The following is a 23,595-nucleotide window of genomic DNA, read 5'->3' on the forward strand; positions in this document are numbered from 1 at the left end:
TATCTACGTATGAATTATATATAACGGATTAAATTTTATTGGTGTTTATCGATTGAGGGTTATAACGACGCAATCGGGAGTATGTCGTTTTTGCATTCCGTTGGGGCTTTGTTCTATAAATGTTTTTAAGCAGAGTGACATTGTGATGGACCGAGTGAGTTATATTCAAGACCAGACGGTTACTCAGCAATTAACATAGCTATGTATTAATTTAATCAAATTAAACAATTAACTTGTAAGACCAGGTGCGCACTTGCGATTTTTAATCGCGCGATTGTTTAGTCGCTAAAATGTTACTAATTTTAAAATTAAGTGCACGCATATCCGACTCAATAATCGCCGTGACTTTTGAGTAGCATATGCGTGCACTTTCATTTAAAATAATGGGTTCCATTTTGGTGACTATTGTGAGATTAAATTGCTAATGCACGTCTGGCCTTATAGATGAAATTTAATCCTTTATATGATTATTGTGTTGTAAATTAATATCTATATTTATGTCACTACAGTATATTGGAGGTATTTATTAAATCATACAGTGAAAAATAAATCAGAATTACACTTTGAACTAAATATTTAATTTTTATATTCATCTAATACAATCATCGAACGATTACAACAATTTCAATTCACTATTTGACTAAACTCTGACACAATCTACATACTATATCGCACTTAAACCGTAACAATAAATAATTATTTAAAAAACTTCAAATAAATACTATTTTATAATATAAATACACACATAATATCTTACAAATGCTTTTCGAAGCGTATCCGTTAAAACTTATATACCTATTATTATAAAATATTTACAAAGATAATTATTAAATAATTCGTTAATCAGTCAAATAAAAAACTCGCTGTTATAATTATGATAAAATTAATTAAATATATGAAATTTCACATGAATAATATTAACTATAATACGCTTATATTAATAATATGTATTATTTATGTCACATTACGGTCGTCGTTCTACACAACTCATATTACTAGACCCCGGAAGTTTTTCATAACATTCAAATTATGGATTTATAAAGTTGCTGTATTTATTGAAATACGCATTACTCAGGTTCATATTTTTTAAACGTGAAACGCCAGGGTCTATTTATAACAAATCACATTTAGACTCGATAAATAGTATCTATGAAGGTTAGTGTGATTTTTTTAAAGACAATAGGTATGTTACATGGTGATTTGTTTCATACTGTTCCAACTTTTTATACTATATTATTGCGACACAGCTGGACATCCTGAAATAAAGATAATGTATTATTTTTTGCTTTGGATAAAATAAAAGCAAGATAAAAGCAAATTATTCATACTGCAAACTGAACATGATACTTCGTCACTGTTATCACCACATCCATCTTTTCCGGAGCATGCAATTGCTGTTGATCTGCAGCGTCCGTTGGCACATCTCAGCGGACATTGTTTTCCGACTTCCACACTGTAAATAAAACTGGTTTTTATTAAGGACTCGCGTTTCGCTGAAGGTCACTGCAATAATTATAATGTAGAATTCATTAGATTAATTAATGGAAAACTAACGAGCAATTAAAAAAATGCATTTTTTTAATTTAACGAGCGAGAGTAGCCACCTAGCGGTGGATTTTTTAATTAAAATATTTTTTATATATTTAGCCATGTTACGAACCTTGTGTTTTCATTGCATAAATGGGAAGGTTCATCAGATCCGTCTCCACACGATAAGATGGCGTTGCAAAATTCGTACTCTGGTAGACATTTTCCGTTTTCACACTGGAATGTGTATTTCGGACAACTGAAATGAAAAATAATTTAATTTATTTTTATGAAAGATATATTGAACTGAAGATAAAAATTAGATAAAATAAAGATAAATAATAAATCAGAAAATATACGCTACAAGGCCCTTATTTTAATTGCAAAGCTTTAATTACAATTCATGGAGATTTATGGTGAATTCATGGCTGGACCAGATTAGGTTGAGGTGAAAGGAATACTTTTCTCAGACTTCTAAAGGTCATTTGGTCATGTAGGGCTAGATCCAGTTCATTACGTACCCCAGACAAAAACTAAGTTGCTCCATCCCATATATTATCAGCCCATTACATTTAAAACATGAGCTGATATACATTAAAATATAATACACCATTAATAATATTTAGCGAATAATATTAAAATTTATATTAATTCAAAAGAACTACATATATATTTTTTTATTAAGGCAAATAAACTACATAATTGTATTAAATTATTAATTAAATTTACGCATTTAGGACCTAAAAAAAGTAGATCAACCCCGAAAAATAGTGACAAATACAACTGTATGGTGACCACAGAAAGAGTATAATAGTAGTTAAGCAAAGTGTGCATAGAATAGATCTGAAACGCATCAGAACCTCGTTCCGGTACTTGTAAAAAGGTGTTTTAGCGGCCTGTCTAAAAGGAATGTTCAGAGTTGGTATTTATAAAATTAAGGCAAAAACGAAATCTATCGTGGGCACAAATATGAGCCCAGAGTATATAAACCGTTCAAAACATAATCATCCAGATCGGTTAGGAATCGAGGAAGAGTAGGGTTGTTGATCTCCTCCTACATCCCCCATCTTATATAAACTGTAACGCTGCTAATAAATAATGTTCCGACAAGAATATATGCGAGTTTAGTCGGAATTCACAGTTAGTTGAGCTTCTATAGAATCGACATAAAAATCTTAAAATGTCAGAGAAAAGCAGCTGCTTCCTCTTTGATCATGCAGTTCAATTTTGACTTTGAGACACAGAACTACGGTAACAAGCGATATAGCACATATCTATATTATAATATTTATTTATGGCATACATTCAATGTCCGTATTTTAACTCTTGTACCGAACATAGACGAGCATATGTACCGCACATGTTTATTTAAAAAAAAAATCTACAAGGTTATTTCGCATTGTTATTATTCTATATACTATTCACTAAATCTACGAAATATCACAATTTGTATACAAGCAGATATTTCGTATAATCACTTAGAAAACTATCTAGTCAGATATCGATTTAATTTTTGTTACACTATTTTTTTTAAATTATAGTGTAATTTTGACAGAAATCTATCATAGTTAGGTACAAGTAATTTATAACATTTATATTTGATTCGGAGAATTTGATTGAGGTGCAAAAATAGTTACTATTTTATATCGGCATTCAATAGCTCAGTTTTACATTGGGGTCGAACTATTTTTTACAATAGATATAAGTTGTCATTGCAAAATTTCACCAGATCGTTTATGGAAGACTACTATTGTGCTTCAGGGTAATTTTACTATACTATTTGCCAAAATTTAGAAAGATTTAGTATTTATATTTAGAAAAATGCTTTGAGAAATTCAGCTCTCTGGTATTTTAAATTTATATCAAATTATTCTAAATCCAGCAACCATTTCTCTAAACGCAGAAGAATTTTATTTAATAGCGTACTTATTATGAATAAGTAATTAACCATCTGTAAAAGGTGACAGCACCATAAAAATATTGTTAAAACAATACGATTAAAAATAGTAAATGCCTTATTTTGTAACTGTAATGCAAGAGTGAATAAACTAAGGAATTTATAATACTAGTTATATTTATTACTGTTATATCTGCTAGATGATTTAACGGTAAAATTAGAGTTTTTCCATCGCCTAAGGATTTTATTGTTTTGCAAGGGTTGCAATTAAGTTATCTCACAACTAATTATCTTAGTATTTTTAATGTTTTTCAGATACGACTCGCTTGTTAAGGATAATTAGATTGTCATTAAATACAATTATTTTCAGTTTCATTCATAAAAAAATACACGATGATTGAAGCTGCAGATGAAAAATTAGAGACATTGTTTTGAAGTTCATTTCAGATCAAGCCGATAAACAAGCACATTCACGCAATCACAATAATCACCTCCTCTTCGCCGTCGCTCTGCAGTTCCTCTCGTCCTCGCCATTAGGGCAATCTTTGTTGCCGTCGCATCTCGCTGATCTCGGTATGCACTTAGTGGCCTGTCTAGCGAATCCTGGTCTTCTTCTCCTGGTCACACCGCATCTCAGCGATCCGATCGGACACCTGGCACCGGCGCATTCCTCGTCGGATCCGTCGGCGCAGTCCACTCTGCCGTCGCAGATGAAGAACCAGCTGATGCACGCACCGGTGGAACGGCACTGAAATTATCCGCGGAGCATTAGATGATTAGAACAAAAGCATTGATGAGATTGCGTGGCCGTTAAAAATCATACCTGGAAAGTTCCTGGCAGGCAGCCCGTGTCGGCAGCAGAACAAGAGTCGGTCGAGTTGGAATTGTAAAGGCAGTCGCATCTGCCAGATATGCATCTGGAATTGCTATCTGCGCCCATACATTGCTGGTCATTGGAACATGGAAGTCCTAGAGACAATGCTCCTGTTTCTAAACGTATTCTTTGCGGTCCTGAAATATAGGCGAATGATTTTATAGACAGTTTAAAATTTGATACGAATGAATATTTTTGATTCAATATCTAATTAAGGAAATTATCTGAAATATGCAATATACAAATATTTTTAATTAAAATAAAGATATAATAGCTACCATATTTCTTGAAAGGTTTCTTTTTCTGGACATTGGTCGTAGCTGACAGTGTTTTGTGTGCAGCTAGAGGCTCAATTGTAGTAGTTCTCGTCGATGTGTCAATGCCCAAAGTCGTGACGCTCATTCCCTGTTCTCGCGTCACGGAATACGAAGGCTGGTTGTTCGAATCTAGATCTTCTAAGTTTAAATCATCGGCGATCAACTTCAGCATTGTGTCGTACCCATGCTTGCCGGGATGCGACAGTGGAATGTTAGGTTGATACTTTTCGGTGGTCGAAGAAGTTTTCAGATCGAACACCAGGAAAGACTCGTGGGTCTTATCCGAGTCTATATCGTTCTCAGATTTAGATATCTCCGAATTTGGAGCTATAGGGTATTGGTTGAGGGTGGTGGCTAAATCTGCGGTACTCGGTTGGGAGTTTGTTGGTTGGTTAGTGGATACGACTTGTGGAGAAGTTTCTTGAGGTGGCGATGTCGGTCCAATTGGGACGTTGTTGTTTGGAGCTGCCGTTGAAGGTGGATGCTTTTCTACCACTTGATTGAGGAGTGTGTATTCATCCACGCATCTGTCTCCTACGTGCTTCAGAGGCGCGTTGCAGCCACATCTTCCGAATAAGTTCGGGATGAGGAATTCACAACGGCTCTCGTTGTCCCAAAGACGGCAATGGGCATTGCTGTAGCAAACCTGTCCTGGACGAGCGGCTAAAAAAGAAAATATGCACAATCAACAATAACGGAATGTATACTTTTTGGTGTGTTTTACGGTAGTTTAAATCAATGGCTTTTATTTAAGATACACTCATATAATATTTTTTACTTATATATTACATAACTCCCCTTTTAAAAGCATCTTTGACCATTAAGGTAGGCAAGGTTTAAGGGCTTTAAACATGTTATGTTTAAAGCCCTTAAACATGTTTAAAGCCCTTAAATCTTAAATAATTAAAAAAATATAATTAATAGAGATAATGTTGTAAACGTTAGCTTATAAATTTATTTTAATTGTATGTTACAATCAAGCTACTTTTTCACTAGCGTTTCAGATATATACTTACTAGCGATAATATACTATAACTGATAGGCGTTAGTGAAATATTATGCTGCTCTAGACTGTCATTGAAACGTCGATTTGTTATTTAAATTTAAATCTAAAACTATTAAAATAAATTCGAAAACTATTTATAGTTTAGAAACTTTTATAATGTTTGGGAATAAACAGCAAAACAGTCAAATCGCATTTGAATGACAGTTTAGAGCATCATTTAATTTTACTAGCGCTTATGAGTCAAATTATATATTATTAAACAAGAATTAATAAGGCTTAAGAAGTTGTAAATAACTTTAATAATAAAAAGTATGATATGAAATATGGTTAAAAATGTGCCTTTCCCCCCTGATGGATCAATGCCTGCTCACCTGTCCAATAATTGATGTCTACAACTATTTTAAAGTGGCAATATATGCATTGAAATAAATGTTACACACCAGGTTTGCTTCCAAGGGCATCGAAATCAAAATGAAGAGCGTAATTTATAACATTTAGTAGGCGATCGAAAACAAATAGAAAGATCGTTGGCCGTTAATCTTATTTCTTGGTCTTAACCGTCATACTTACAACTTGGTCTTAACTTTTTTTATTAATACGTAATAAATACTACTTTATACATATGGTCTAGAGAAAATATGGGTAGCATATCGAATCACACATTATTATCCTTCCCTGCAGTCAGAATTACATACATACAAATAACAACATATACGCAGTAGTGAATGCAATTAGAAAGACACTGTTTATTATAGATAAAGTAGGTAAAAAATAAATACACACAATATAACTAATAATATATAGAGGTTTTAAACTCCAAATTTAACATTTTTCAAATCAAATTTAATCATCAGAAATGTATTTTTTTAATGTTATATTATGGATTCTGGATTTTGAATATGTAGTAATAAGTTTTAGTTAGGGCAACATAAATGTCTATAAAACTAAATATAAGAATATTTTTGTTGCTTAGATAAAGTATACGTTACTTTTTCTATATTAAATTAAATTAAAATCAAAATCATAGCAAATATAAATTTATTTTTAATAAATTATATTTTTTATTTATTTCTAATAACAATGTTTTACATTGAATAAATATTTAATAGTAATTAACAATTAACTAAATTTGTAATGTATTCATAATATCATAAAGACTTGCTAAAAGCATATAAAACTAACTACAAACATAAATTTATTAAACTAGAAGCACTTGCAAAAATAACTTGGACAAAGAATACAGTCGGTGCCAAAATAAAAAATAGAGGGATGGTGGATAGTATGATAGAATGCACCTAAAGACACAACCCGCAATCAATATAAATTAAAGTAATCAATTGTCAATTACCAGATTAAAATCAAAGTTTATAAATCAGTGTAGAGCGATTTTAAATATTTTATGAATAAAAATTTAAAATTGCGCATTTTTATAAAATTCAGTCATGGAACCCGAACCCGCGGCTTCTGAATTATCAGTTTATCAATTTCCCCTAACATTATAATCTCGTAAATTGTGTACTTAGTACACTTCCATAAAATATATAAATCCGTTAGAAGCTTCCATAAGACACTTTTACCAATTCGCGAATGAAAAATTTCATTTTTTCCTCGAGCCCCGCTCCTGACCGCGAGGTTGCTTGCTTGCGCTTTCGTGCATGATAAAAGCTAAATAGTTTTTGGGTGTTAGTATTTTTAAGTATATTGTATTGATTGTGAAAACATAAAAATTCAGTAGGCCATAAAGCGTATTTTTTTAGCAATTTGTTGTTTAGAACTTATTTATGTATTCATTTAAAAAATAAAGTATATAAAGTGGCGCTTCGATATCTTATAATATGTCAGCTGTCAGTGTTAAAATGGGTTGTTATTGCCACGGATATAATAGAGATAAAAAAAATCTCTTATCATATTTTTTAATCTAAAGCTTCTATAATATATAAAATTGCGAAAATATCATGTTGTATAAAATTAAGATGTAACGCGATAACGATTTGTTTCGAGATATCACATTGTGAATTGTGTTGAATTAAAAAAAAGCACTTTAATCGCCATAGCTACATCGAATCATTAAAATCTCGCTGTGTTTTGTCCGTGGAGGAGCCATTAGCACCGAGAGTTCGCGATTATGCGAGACGAAGATTGATTAAGAAGTATTTACACATTTTTTACCAACTTGCCATAATCGAACGGTTAAAATTGCATTAGAGTAACAACTATGAAACAACATCGGACTGTGTCCCCATTTCGTTATTGCCCGCATGGTTCACTTTGTTATGAGATGGTCATTCATGGGGCACGTTTTCTCGTCGGTTTGACACTTTGAATACAAAAGAGCAAATTTTTTTACGTATGTGAATACTGTTAAACCGATAACCCGCAATGAGGTATGCGTGTCCGAAGCGAATTTGTCACACCAGGCCTTTTGACGAATCGCCATTGAACCGAAAATTAGTTCAAGAATTTGGCTGCGCGTGTATTCAAATTGAATTATCTATCGTTGGCTAGATTTTTTGGCGATTACGTACCCGTAATTGTGCAATGCCATTAACGGTTACGTGCGATGAGGATGATTGCAGGATGTGTTTTTTAAACGGATCTATCGTGTGGTAATACTGCGTCGATCGAAACGCAGTTAACGGTAAGGTGCGGTGCCGCATAGGAGACATTAATGATATATTAACTGCGCTGTTTAACTATGAAACGTATATGTCGTCGAAATAACGACATAGACGTGTTTGGATGATTAATTTTAAATTATAGACTTGTTTAGTATGTTCAAACTGTCTAATGTCATATATGGAAACTTAACAATCTGAGAAGGAGAATGTCTAAGCAACGGATTTTTGGCAGTAATTTATATTTGTTAAATTTATAAGTACGCTTTTTAAGAATATAATAATTTATAACTACAATGCATCTATTTGTAAATATCGTAGCATCTAACACCAGTTAATGAAAAATCCGATTATTTAAATTTTTTAGCCCTTCCTTGATGATAATCGTCCCAATGACTTGTTTCCTTTCCAATCACCAAAAACAACGTGGGCAAAAATTTCAAGACTTTCCGCACGGTATAGATATACGATTGATGTCAATTTCTATAAATATGATTTGTTGCATTTATTGCCAGCACCTCGTCTTGAAGGCGATAATATTTTTAGAATATAAGTTTTTTCATTTACAAATCTTATCTAGACAAGCCATGACCCTTTTACCTAAATCGATTCGCCTTCTTATATCCTAATCATAACCACCAGTATCTTTAAAATACGATCCACACTAATTTACTGTATCAAATTTGTTTTAAGAATGCTGACATCATACAGTAGCTTTCTATATTGACGCAATTAGAGTTTCTTCTCGAGAAATAATTCAAATCGAGAATTATTTTTTCTCGAGAAATAATTATTATATAAAATTAAATTTGTACGAATATTTAAAAAAGTTTATCAGCATAAGCAATGGCGGGTTCATGCCTAATATGCATACTTCTTGATTTTAATAGGAATGACAAATTGTTTACAAATTTTTAACACTCGAACTAGCCTTATTTTTGTGTAAGTAATAAAAGTAGACACTCAGATAAGAAGCCTTTCCAAAGATGTTCATGCCAGATGTTTGAAAATATACATTCGTTCTCGGAAGATCGAAAGTATTTGATTGACCAACATTTTTTTTGTGATTTTATATTATTTTAACCGGCCGGCGGTTTTATTTTTTCATTGGTGATCTAAGAACCCGCTCCGATAAGAAGCAATTACGCATGGAAATCGGCAGAATGCCAAACGATTTAGGGCTATTTTTATTTTACGATAATCCTAAACTTGTTTTTGTTAAATAGCATCAGCTGTTATTGGCAATTGTCTCACGGATCAATGAAAGAACGTTCTGTCTAACCCCTAAGGTTCAGACATCTAGTTAGAAAATTTAATGACAGCATTTTTAATGATATAAAATATGCATTCGCAGAAAATTCCTTAGTTCCTATTAGTCCTAATTTTAGCTATGTTATTTTTTCTATTAATGTAAAGACCTAATTATTACATTTTTTCTAATCACTAATCAACCGTAAAGTTCAAAATCACTGATCTATTTTTTTTCTGGTCTCTATAGGTTACAGGTTACTTTAGAGCTTTCTCTTCACAGTTACATTAAAATATTATCCTGTGGATGCAAACACAAAGTCAATGTTAATTAAATATGTAATGAACATGAAAAATACACGACGTTATGATGACAACTAAGACTATTAATTAACAAACATTTATGAAAGATGTATTGAGGCTTTGACATCTGTTTCTGCACTTATGTATTTTCCTATTAGTGTAAAGACCTAATTATTATAATTTTGAAAGTTATGCCTAAAAATACTGTTACTGCTATAAAACCTTTAAGCGAAAGACAAATATCGATGGCTTAAAGTGTAAAATTGCTAATTCCATATTTGACAAGTTTACAGGAGAAATAAAAAACTAAATAAACAACTTGAAAATAGGAAAGTTTTTGAGAATATTTATTTCGATTAAAGGTACAATATAACATTGTTACGTCATTTTAACCCAAAAGCGGAGTTAGAAAATATGCACTTTAAGGAGTCACTGATGTACAATATCGCTAATTTTAAATATTATAAAAATAATTTTAAAATGTGAAATAAACAGCAGTTAAATTTTAGAAATAGTGTATTTTTATAACTGGTAAATTTACGAACTTACGAATGACGTTAATTGTTTTTATATTATTTAAAATTTATAATATTGTATGTTCGGTTTTCGCTTGAAGGTTTTGTATTCCACACAAGTAGAACGTGTAGTAGTGTAATTTAATGTTGTGTGCAAAATAAGATACAAAATAGATAATCCCGATCCCGACCGCTGGAGCAAAATCGCTCACTCGTGTCACTGTGTGGTATAAAATAAAACTTAAAAAAATCGGACATTACACTTTAATTTAAATATTTAATCTAAAATAGGAGAAATTTATAAGTTACTTTGCTGATAATAAATTTGTTAAAATAATGTTAATATTTTCAGTTATATGTATAAATTAGTGTTGGCTTAGTGAAAGTTTTAGGTAATATAATATCGTTACCTCTAAAGTCGATAAAAATTCTATACATAATGTGCTTATCGTAGATTATTTACAGATGTAATGAACACGCACAATACAGTGATAAATGAACATTTTAATTATTTAATAAAAATAAAAAATCGACTGTTTCTCACACATGTATAAAAATATGTGTTTGGACAAAATATAAAAGATAGTGTTATTACAATATTAATAAATATTTTTTTAAGGTTTAGAATAAAGGTTAAACTTTATTATAATTGATTCAACAGTCAAATTTGATAATCAATAGTTTATATTGCTTCGTATTAAATAAACATAAAAAATTCGTTCGACTATTTGTCAGAATTTCATGCGACATTTCCGAAAATCTACATAACGAATCCATTTAACTTACAGTATTATACCAACATAATCTAATCTTTAATACTTTTTGTTGTAATAGCCCAAAGTTAAATAGAGTTGAATGACAATTTGCTACTGAAGTCACGCGATTTTCTTTATCCTTTTCCCAACATAAGTAAATCCTAATATTTACTTTAGGGGATATATATTTTTGAAACGGGATGTTTTATTTAAAGTACAGAGAATATTCGGTAAATATTACATATGTATATATGAAGTCAATAAAATATTTTTTAAGCATTATTTTTGGGATTGACTAAAACATATATTTATATATTACTTGGAAATATAATTTTTGAGAACATATAAAGTTCTTTAAATGCATATAAAATTATTTTATAACGGATTTTTTCTTTGTCATGAACGTCATTAGTTCCTGCTTTAAATGCAAAATACAATTCTAACTGTTCATAAAAAGAAACATACGATACATTTCAGTAGCAGTTCTTTTGCTTATAATAAATGGAACATAATAAATCTCGCTTTTTATACATCGTTGATTTGTTTATCTATATATAATACATAACTCATTAGCTTAAGAAGAGCTATGAAAAAATGCTGGGCAATGCTTACTGGTGATTGTAAATTACAAAAGATTATTTTATGATACCATAAAAAAATGTTTTTGATTTAATGAAATAAAATAATATAGCTGTCAATTGCGCGAATATCTCATAGCACATCAAATTTTATTTAATGCTGATTTTAACCAACTCAAATTTAACTGTCCGCAAGCACGACTGCCTTTTAACCGAATTTCAAAGAGTTAACGCGACCGGTTTAAATCAATTGTCTTCGGTCGTTGTTTGACAAATGGCTCAGACACATTTACCCAGTAACGTCGAGACAGTCACAGTGTGTGCAAAAGCGAAGTGGAGCTCGTTAGCCCGTGACACATGGAGGTTGATGATGATGACAAAATGATATGATATTACGCGATTGTTGGTATTGTACAAAGACGTTATGAATGAATGAATGAAAAGGCTTTTAGTGGGCGTTTTGGGCCGCAAAAAGTAGCGGTACAAGACGCGAACGTGCGCGTGTCCAGTGTGAGTGGGCTTTAACCCTATCGAGGCTATATACATATGTATGTTTTCTAGACTTTTTAAATACATATTAATATGAGCTTTCTTATTGAAATTAGTTTTAGAAATATTTCCGTTATTATTACAACTAATGCCATGCATTATTTTAATGATGTTTTAGAATATAACTACCATAAATGCATATACCATGTATTCAAAGCGCATATATATAAATATGTTAATAGCGTAAGTGTTAAGAGGAAAAACGAAATTTTGCATTATAAATTTGAATACAATAGAAGGAAATTATAGTACGAGTAACGTGCGATTACCACAAAATTTTCGATAAGTACGCTTAAATATTTTTCAAGTTGCCCATTGTTTTATAAAACTACAGAATGTACAGTTTAGAGAAATAACAACATAATAACTATGCTTATAAAAATAAGAAATGCTAATTAAGCATAAGATGAGACGTCTATGATACTTGAACAAGCAATGTGCTAAGTGAGTAGTTTATTTTAAAGAAGCAGCAATTATGTATTGTTTACTTTATGAACTTCCATATGCTTTTAAAGACTGATGAAGACAAATTCATAACTTGCGCAAATATGCAATAAAACATCCCGTAGATCATATTAAAGAGAGGTTTTTAATACAATATAATATATTTTTAATACCGTTATTTTTTTTCACTTTATGAGATAAAATTGAAAAGTGATATTTATAAAATATGTGTTTAAACTTCACATAATAAACAATATTACATATTGTAAGTAAACTCAACCAGTTTCATCTATGACATTCAATGGAGATCATAAAATCAAAAATAATTTTGGTAAAAATACTTGTGAATAGACTAGTCTTTAATTTTTTTTCAAATATCATTAAGGCTCGTTTTATAATTTATTGCTATGTTTAATTGTACTTGGATATGGCTAAATAAAATTAAACACAATCATATAGTAATGAGCTTAAAAACAATTAGCATATATTCGACTTAAAGATAGTAACTTAATTTGTTTTTTACTATACAAAAACTTTTACGTTTCTATCTTATAAGTAGGCGATATGAAGATGATTTCAAATTAATAAATTGTATTTTAAGATTGGTCCATGGTTTGATGAGCATTTAAACAACTTGATTAAAAATATAAATATTTGTTATCACAAATGGAAGCTTAACCCAGAAAAAATATCAAGCTAGAAATGCTGTAGCTGCTTATAGGAAAAAAAATATTAAATCAACTTTTTTTAAATATCAATTGAGATTTAACAGCCGATGAATTTAATAAATATTTATCATTAACATTGATGATATAAACACTATCACATATAGATCTATTTATTTTCACTAAATTAAATTAGAAGAAGTCAAACAAATTAAAAAATAACTCGGCGTTTATTACCGATGGCATAACAGTTAAAACAACAATAATAATTAGAAGTCTTATTGCTCCTACTCTAGTAAAATTATTCAATAATTTTATGAAAAAGGAAATATTCCCTGATTGCCTAAAAATTGCCAAAATAGCTTATTATACAAAGAAAATATTCTCCGATTGCTAAAAAATATTAATTGAAATGAAGACATGTAAGAATACAAATAATCGAGTTTATTAAGAAATAATTGCAGTTATATAATAATGAATCTATAAATAAACAAGTATGAATAGTAAAATACTAAAAATAACAAACTTATTCTATTTTACACTCAACATAGTGAGGTAATTATGGTGAATATGAGGTTTGTAAGGCAGTAGACTCATATTTTATGATTATTACAAATAGAATAATTCCACTTTTACACTTTTACAGTTCAACTTCTATTAATTCATTTATAATGATATTATGAAACACTGTCTGTGTAATTTTAAATATAAATAGAGGACATCATTATCTGACCAAAACTACTATACGCTCATTTTTTTCCAAAAATTGCCTTACGCCACTTTAAAAAACAGCTCTTTTATCAACACTGTGTCTATAATATATATAGAAAATAAAACATTTTTAATGAAAAACATGCATCGGTTATTTGTTTAATGGTATATTTGATTTTTTTTTATTTTTATTTTAATTTATTTATTTCTAAATTATGTTAAATGGGTCTATCTTTTATTTTATTAAAATCCTGCTTCAGCAGGATTTTAATAAAATAAATATAATAATTCGATGCAGATTTAGCTTCTAAACACTTTTTGTATGAAACACTTTTTAGTAGGATTTCATCCTACGAAGTTATGATACTTTAAATTTTTAAAATTGCCTCCATTTTTTCATACCAAATATTATGGGGATGCTTAATGATGACAAAAATTAAATTTTTAATCATTAAAACAAAAGAATTAAGAGCGTTAACTTTATTACAAGTCTCAAAAAGGCTTATATGGGGGTCCGATCGATTTGATACATCGCTTGTTTTGAAGCAAAAAACTATTTTTTTTTACATTTTATGCAAGTTTTGCTTTTAAACGTTTTATACGTGGCAAACTTTTATGTAAAATTTTAACCCATGGAGTTATGACTGTTAGCAGTTGGTTAGTTTTTAAGTAGGCATTGATCAATTTTAATTAAGAAAAAGTTCTCTATATTTAAGCAACAGAAACAGGCGAAGTCAATAGTATCCATATTAAAAACTGCCTCTGTGAAAACATATTTAATGTTATTCTGCTTAAAGTGATTTTTTGACACAAAATATCTTTGTGTGTTTTTACTGATAGAACATATTTGAATAAGATGTATTTGATTGATCATTTTGAAATATAGACAACTTAAAAATTCTAAATTAAATAATTTTATGTTACAGTTCATACTCAACCTATTTAAGTGATCGGTATTAGCAATTAAAACTTCAATTAAAGTACCAAAAATTTGTATCGCAGTTGAGTTAAAATTTCTCTAGCTAATTTTAAAAGCCTATTTAGAACTTTTTTCTATCAAACTAGTGTACATATGTATGCATTAGTGAGTAGGGTTTACAAAAATACCGGTATTGGGGCAAAAATCGATTTTTGATACTACCGGTAGTACCAAAAAAATTATATATATTTTTAAATTCGCGCATTTTATTTGTTAAAAATAATATGTTCTTTAGTGACGGCGCCGACACGATTTTATTGCTTTTGACGTGAATTTTTGACTTCTGAGAAGTGAAAATTATTTTTGCGCTCTCCTATTGACAAAATTCCGGTTGAATATACTTTGATCAGCCCTCTCATATTAGAAGTCCACAGTAATATCGGTAAGGATAGCTATCATATTTTTAAAACATAGTGTAAAATCGAAATGCAGACAGACTCTAAAGCGATCTGAGAAAAGAGAAGGCTTAGTTTGTATTTTGGATTTGACCTAATTAAAGTTTTAACACTATAATTAGTTTTAGAACTTTCATTAGCTTTGAACAGAAAATGTACGTTTCATAACTGTAAAATCGATTTTCATAGACATTTTAGAACACCATATAATTTCACTAGCGCCTATCAGAAATATATATCTACTGGTGAAAATGTATTTGGACTTCACTAGTGAAAATATAATTTCACCGAAAAATACTTATTCACTGTAACATTTGTACATTATGTGTAAAAAATAATGATAAGTAAATAAATATATAATATATATTACTACATATAGAAAAGTTGAAATCATATATTAACTGGTGAAAATGTATATCGACATGATTTTACTGAAATGAGGTATTTTAAAATTAAAATTTATTTGCCAAAGTAAAGATAATACAATTTATAAAAACATTAGATTTATATAATTCAGCTGGTGCTGTTTTTGATTTTTCGTTATTTCTTTGCTAATTTTACTGTTACTAATTTACAATCATTGAATATTTTCTTTCATGTCTAATATTTTTTTATACGTTCAAAAACAATAAAGTTAACACAAACAGAGTCGCATCAAAAAACTACAATCTTTGAATAAAAATGCTTATAGTGAAAGTATTATCTGGAATGTGGGTGCTTTTTAAGGCAATGTTCCGCTGTATAAAAAAGGGCTAAAGGAACTTGTACCTGAAATACATTAGTATATAGGTACATCTCAAACAACTGCAGTTTAGTTGAGACTCATTATTTGAGGTCGGTTTTTACTTTTTTTATAAATATATTTTGCTATGATTAATTCCAGAATTGGGCCCTCAAGGAGCACGAGCCCCATAGTGTTTCAATCTGGTGTTACAATACAATCTCGTGTTGATTGTTACCACGTTGTAACGCATCTGTTACAACGGTAGATTTACAATAATATACAAACGAAATTTGCATCTGTCTTTAATAACATAGATCCAAAGATCACGATCATACCCCCTGTTTAAATACGATAGCCTCACCATTACATAATTACGATATTATTGCCTGACCAATTACCTCCGTTTTCCGACCTCCGAGGGTTAAAGAGAGACACGTCTCGGACTTCTACATATTGTACACGCTATACGAGTGCGATGTGCCCGTTTTGAATTCGCGGCATTGCCAATTGCAGTCGTCTTCATAATCAACACAACGCATGTCTGGCGTGGCGTATGTACGTAGTCGCATCATCTCCTTAATGTTGGGCATTAACCTCCTCAATTATCCACAGACACGTAAGTAACGTGCGAGGTATATCTGCGGATGTTCCCGCCATGGCGAGCGTGCGAACAAATTCATTCTCATTCCCGAGACGTCTCGGGCTAAGATGAGCTGTAGGGTGTTGTAAATGTAAACAACTGACCATGTGAGGAAATTTTTATGTAAGCCTCCATTGCCGTCTGAAAACGGTCTTAATCGTTCATTATATTGCCCATGAGCTCTGGAAAATGTCGATAGAGAGATTTCCTATTACACAGTGCGGTTACTGTAACACTTAAACATCACTGATAAAACAATATCTGATCACAAGGCAGAAATTTCAAATCATATGGTAGACGTTAAACGTTGTATACGTCCAATCAGGCACAGGTAGGGCTTCTGATCTGGGTAGAACTGGAACCAGGTACTCGAATACCTGCACGCTTTTAAAATAACCGAAAACCCTGTTATTTATAACGGGTACTCGGTCATTTTAATTTCAATATAATATTTGATTACTTTATATGAAATATATATTTCACACAATTTTTAAGATGCAAAATTTGCAAAAATCCATTTCGAAACTAAATGAGTAGTGAGAGCGGTGTATCGAAAAGAGACAGGAAATCTCTATTTAACAGTCCGAAAGTATTGTTTCACAGTGTAAGTTTTAAGAAACATTTCGTTTCGGAATCTTCAAACATTTGCCGTTCAAAAATAAATAAAAATGCGAGTGTTTGCAAAAAGTACACACAACATACTCGGAGGACGGTAGTACACAAAAAACGACCTTTAAGCATTAAATGCATGATTTTTCCAAATTCAAAAATAAAAATATTTTTATACTAAAATTAAGCTGAAAATGACGGCAAAAATAATTAAAAATATATTTAGCTTATTTGTGGATTATATTTATGAAAAAATGCTTGTTAATATGCAACACTATGCAGAACGCGAATAAAATATATCAAAATTAACAACATACAAAAATATTTACAAGTGACAATTCTTGAACCAATTTTTCACATTTCCATTCCACATTTTTCACATATTGTTTGTGAAATTCCATTGCATTTCGGCATTTTGCATCTGTTCCTCTCGGTCAATATGGGCCAGTGTCTACAACTGCATGTATTGTTTATTTTATGCAACTATTACAAAAAATAGAAATCAAAAATAAATAAACAATGGTAGACTAACCTTTTTGGAGTATATAAATTAATTTTATTTTGTTTCATATCCACTAGCACCAATGAAAACAAATTTTTGAATTCCCAAAAATGTGACACATCTGCACCTAACGATTTTTTTTAAATGGCATTATCATGCGCACAGAGACGTCTATCAGAATAATTTGAAAATACAATGGCTCGGCGTTTGTTACACATATGTAACACTATGTAATAGAGTATTTATTGAACGTGGACTGAGTTATAAGCACTTAAACAAATTGTTGCAGATTTGCAACACCATGTATTTAAGGGTTAAGTACATTCCATCTCAATTTTCTGAATCATACTTTCAAAAAAAATAAGTCAATTCACAGGTAAGTAGGATTTTTTTTGTATATAAATATAGCAAATATAGCTAGAAAATTTGTGACAATATGTATAAAATCCCCACTAAAAAGTATGTACATCTACAGAAATAGGCTAGAAAATAAGCTAATAGTCTTCACAATACGATAGAAAAATTTTTATTTTTAAATTTAAATAGCATAGAAAAACCACTTAAAGAATTCAGATTTTTTTCTATGACTCAATAAAAATGACAGAAATTATGGAAGTTTTGCAACTCATGAAATTACCCGACGAAACACTTTGTAGACGTGATTCCAATTTGTGCTCAGCCAATGCAACTTTTCCGAGCTTAAATCTCTATCAAGTAAAGATATAATAATTGATCTTAAAAAAAATATATAGAAAAAAGAAGGCAAAATTTAACTAATGCACTAAAATATTTATTTAATCCCTATTTATGATTCCCAACATTTTGTGATTTTAGTAAAACTAGTAAAAATATCAGGGATACAATATAAATTTGTAATGATACATAAGAAAAATATGTTACAAATTTCAAGCCAATTTCTAATTGCTTTTGCAATCCTTATAAATTTAACAAATGAAGCAATAGCAATATTATAACCATTTACAGAATATGCGGTTTGACAATCATTGGACTGTAATTGGCTAATTGAGATCAACATCGGACTTACATAGGCTCACAAATACGTGTTAAAAGCGTAATAAATTTAATATGTATATATCTTGTAATCATCGATACCTTCATTTATTTGATTCAAAATTATTATTTTCTAAAGAATTAAATATGTCTAGAACCACTGTATTAAATATTATTGTTTTTATGTAATATATCTATTGCGTATTTAGTTTTTTTTTATATCGGAGTAAACATAACAAAATAAACCCAAGAAATAAGCGACGGAACGACTGTTAATTTCTTGAGCTAATATTTGCGGTGTGTAAGCATCTTTAGAAAAATAAACATTAGCAATAGTCTTCGAACAAGATTTTTTTATTGTTATTATGACCGTTTAAGTGAACGACTGGTAAATATTTATATATAAAATAAAATGTCATATTCTTATCTTTATTAAGTGTTTATGATGTGTCAAATCGCAATAACATAATTTATTGTTACCTATAACCGCAGTAATAACATATCGCACATCACTTCCTGGTGTCATGTTATTTACATTATAGTTTGACCGATTTTTTGGGTTGATTGACATACAAAAGCCTCAAGTACAACAGCAAATTGACAGTTGAAAAAAATAACAAACAAGAGGATCTTCGCTCGATAATTTCACAAATCGAACGGTACACTCTTCTTTTATGTTTCGCGCGCTCCATTGTGATGCAAAGTCACAAAGCGAAATTTTTATGCATTTGTCGGTCACTTTGATCGCACCATTGCATTGACAGTAAAATGCTTCGGTATATACAGTTTTTCTATAATATATTTATAATATACGCAATCAAGATTTCAGAAAATTTTTACTTTAACTTTTAATTTTTTGAATCACCTGGTTCTACTCTGGATTATAAGTATTAAGGGTATTTTTGGAGCAGAAAAAAATAAAGTATATTTGCTTATTTTTTTTTTTAAATATTTCTGGGAATAGTATAAACAACAATATGCAATTGTAGTGTGCACGAATGAAACATACATAACATATCTACATTCTATCTTATCAAATAAATAATAAATAAATTTCTTAAATTGTTATTGTCCCTAGTCTCCTATATATGTATAATATAAAGATATCCAGTGACAGTGACAGAGCTAGGTTTGATATTCATTTTGTTTTCAAACAGTCAGTGGTTGACTGAAAGCTGAAATATCCTCTTTAATGTTTTGTTCGCTTGTCTTGTTTGGGACAAAAATGTGATTCATTTTTAAACAGTAAAGCGACTTAAGAATTACCTGTATATACGTATGTATAGACATATGTCTTTTTAACATTGCACAATATGTTTATTCTGCTCGTTATCGTAGTAAATCTGGCCTCGGGCCGTTTCTCCATAGAAGGCGTCGCACATACAATTGCCGGTATTTACAAGATGTTTTTGTATAATTTTAACGGCTAGGAAGTGAACGAGAGAGAGAGATATCTGGTGAAAATTATAGATTCAACAGGTTTGGCCACAATAAGCACGTTTGCGTCGATCGTTTACAGCTCAATTACGAAGGGTTAACCGCGGAGATGCTTTTATGCAGATGGGTGTAAACATTAGATTAAAACCGCGTTACGTCACGCCTGTGATGGAGTTATAAATATATTTTCGATATCGTGTTTCATAAGAAAACATGTTGGCGTGATTTAATTTAGTTTTCGTATCATATAATCACGCGTCTGTCAAAATGGTGTGTATACTAATTTAGAGCGATAAGTTTAATTATATGTTATCATTTTTGATTTGCATAAAACATTAGTTTTTTAATGTAACTTTATCCGATGAAATCATCTAGAATTTTAATTAATAAAAAACTGAATCAAATGTATGTTATCTTTTTAATTATATATTAATCAGCATAATCAAAAATGCTCTAGTCTACATCTATTATGCTTTAGTTCACAGTCACGTAAGTGAAGATAAAATGCCGAATTTCTTATTAATTAATGTAGAATAAGGATTTAGGCCATAAAAACAATGTATGGACTAAGAAATGGCGTATTAAAATGGGGCCGCCCCAGGCGGAACTTGCTTGGGGGCGGCATTTTCGCGATGGAAAGACCGTTCGTGTAATGTATTTCTTAAGCTGAATGCGCTAAAAATATATATACATGAATAGCTAAGAGCTAAATTGAACATGTCCCGGCCAGTCATAAGTACCGCCGCTATAGACAAACATATTTTAAGTCAGTTTCTTAGAATCGGCAAAAGTTGAAGTTACACCAGATTTTCCCATTATTTTTTTGAGTCAAGCTTGAAAACTGTTTTGTTAAAAGGATATAATGAGTGAAGTGTATGTAGGGTATCTGGAGGGAGAGTCAATAGGGCCGCAGGAGTCAAAAAAATCATTCAATAAATAAACTGAAAGCGTTTGAAATGTTTCTTTATAGACGTATGTTCAAAGTTCCTTGAATTATGATGCGATACAGAACTCGTTTCAACCGTCAAACGGTAGAAAATGTAGTACCTCGGACACATGTTTCTAGGTTCGAAATATAAGATTCTTCATACTTTAATAATGAGAAAAATTGAATGTAAAAATGGATCGTAAGAAAGAATCTGAAACTGGACATGACATTAGAAGAAGAGTCCCAGAATACCGATATAATTATTTAATACAAGATGGACAAAAGTCACTTTACTATTAAAAAAATAGATAGACTTTTATAGCTTGTCTATTATTTTATTTTTTTATTATATTATGCAATAAATAAGCAGAATTTAAAAAAATAGATTAAGTGCAGTCTAATAATAATATTTAAAATTGTACATAAAAAAATACTAATTAGGATCACATGTCACACAAAGAGTGATCTGGAATAACACTTTACTTACTACGGCTCCATCGCCCTTCGCGTAAAGTTAGTAAGAGCACGCAAAGATTGGGATTGGATGGTTTTGCCTACCCAATTATGTTAAAATTTTAAGATTTGAGAAGGTTTCTGTTGTAGAAAACGTTTGAAAAAACCTTATATAGGTCGCACTGCGACGGCGCCGACACGATTTTATTGCTTTTGGCGTGAATTTTTGCCTTCTGAAAAGGGATAATTATTTTTTGCGCTCTCCTTTTGGTCAAAATTCGGTTTATATGTGCTTTATTCTATTCTCACTCGTAATATTGGTATAAAAAGTCTTAAGAGCGTTTTCACCGCATGATATTATTGCTTTTGACCTGGACTGGAAATTCACTATATGTCAATACTAAGCAGCAAAGAAAACACGACTAATTATCAGATAAATATTATGGGTATATTTTTTTTCTAATTTTAAAATATTTCGCATTATATATGATTTCAGAAAATATGTCGCAAATGTGGCTAATTTTTATATTTATTTATAGCATAGAAAGGGTTAACTCGTACCTATTTTTATTTATTCAAGAAATTATATTACGATGCTAAAAATATATAAAGTATCATTTTTGTCATGAGGCCCGGAATTATTGTTTTTCCAGGGCCCGGGTTCGCTCTCGGCGGCCCTACAAAAGTGGTGAAACCATTATGCCTGCACTACACTCTTTGGAAGTTGTCCAAGGTTGGCCAAGGACGGAGAATATAGTGGGTTACTTCAAGGTTACTTCGGCGAGTTCGGTTCTGCCCGCCCTAAAATCTCTCGGAAGTTGTCTGAGGTTACTGAGAACGGGAGGTAAAGCGGGGGTAATTCAGGTGACTTGGCCAGCTTCGAGCGCTTCTGAACATTGTCGGCAAAAGAACCGAAGTCGGAGCTGCTCTTTCGAGCGTGAGCGGTGGGTTACTTCCCCTTTTGCTCTCTCGCATGTTAAGTGACGAGAGTGAGAGAGATAATGATATGGTGTTTCGCAAACTGAGATAGAACGAGTAACTTGGTTCAATTTCTGTTTGCGCGTAGGCGTCTTATGGTTAACACGCATGTCGAGCGCTGCATCGTGGTCACCTGGTCAAGTTATAATACCACATGCTTATCGGGGACTTCAACATACTCTTACTGACATCTTTAAATATTTTAGGGCACCAAAAGGGATTAATTATATTTTGGATAGTATATTTTTCTAACAGATATCGTTATTATATTTTTTTTCATATAAAATTAAATAATTAAAAATAAATAGCGGTACTTGATTTTGTTAAAAAAAATCGTTTCGAATATCCTTATGTATTTTCCTAGATCGGTTTTAATAAATGTCACACCATAACGAATTCTTATTTAGAATTGATGACGAGAAATTCTAGGATAGTCACAGATGTGGTGTTCGTATTCTGAAGTATCATTTCTATGCCTTATGGCATTTTGCAAAAGCCGATAAAGATTTTGCGTAAATTGAATATTTACGACCGAAAAGTTTTCACTGATATTGAATTGGTGAGTGCCCACACAAACTGTCATAATTATCATTAGCGTAATTTTAATAAAATGACAATTTAAAAATTGCGATTATTTGGCACATTTTATGATCGCGCGCAAATATGCCAGCTGTACGTGAGAAAAACCGCCGGACATCATTCCGGACGGCATATGCAATTTGCGACAGTGTGGTCGCTTACTCGAAGTCGTAGGTCTCGGCGGACTTCAGTTGTAACTTCGGTTCGGACAACTTCCAGAGTGTTGTGCAGGCATTACAACTGTCCGTTTCCCAAGAAAACTTTAATTTAATTTTTATGACTTATGTGTGATGTGATCTAACATTATAAGCCAAGATTTGAAGCAAAATTAAAAAAAAAGTAACGATTTTCATTGC

At 31.0% G+C, this 23,595-nt stretch overlaps 1 protein-coding gene across 1 annotated transcript in view; it reads right to left on the reverse strand.

Annotated features, from left to right (window-relative positions):
• Nucleotides 1–556: 556 nt before the first annotated feature.
• Nucleotides 557–23,595, reverse strand: part of LOC148236417 (uncharacterized) — a 65,900-nt gene continuing 42,861 nt past the window's right edge. The window contains exons 4-9 of the mRNA XM_088182441.1: nucleotides 4,577–5,278; nucleotides 4,248–4,435; nucleotides 3,916–4,172; nucleotides 1,661–1,786; nucleotides 1,329–1,453; nucleotides 557–1,256 (exon numbers count right to left, since the gene is read on the reverse strand). Of these exons, the coding sequence (XP_088038567.1) occupies nucleotides 1,234–1,256; nucleotides 1,329–1,453; nucleotides 1,661–1,786; nucleotides 3,916–4,172; nucleotides 4,248–4,435; nucleotides 4,577–5,278 (1,421 nt within the window). The 3' untranslated portion in view covers nucleotides 557–1,233. The remainder of the gene's footprint in view (nucleotides 1,257–1,328; nucleotides 1,454–1,660; nucleotides 1,787–3,915; nucleotides 4,173–4,247; nucleotides 4,436–4,576; nucleotides 5,279–23,595) is intronic.

This window comes from Plectrocnemia conspersa, unplaced genomic scaffold (genome assembly GCF_051122295.1).
Source record: "Plectrocnemia conspersa isolate PC_06_02 unplaced genomic scaffold, ASM5112229v1 ptg000003l, whole genome shotgun sequence".
In the NCBI taxonomy this organism is placed as follows: Eukaryota; Metazoa; Arthropoda; class Insecta; order Trichoptera; family Polycentropodidae; genus Plectrocnemia; species Plectrocnemia conspersa.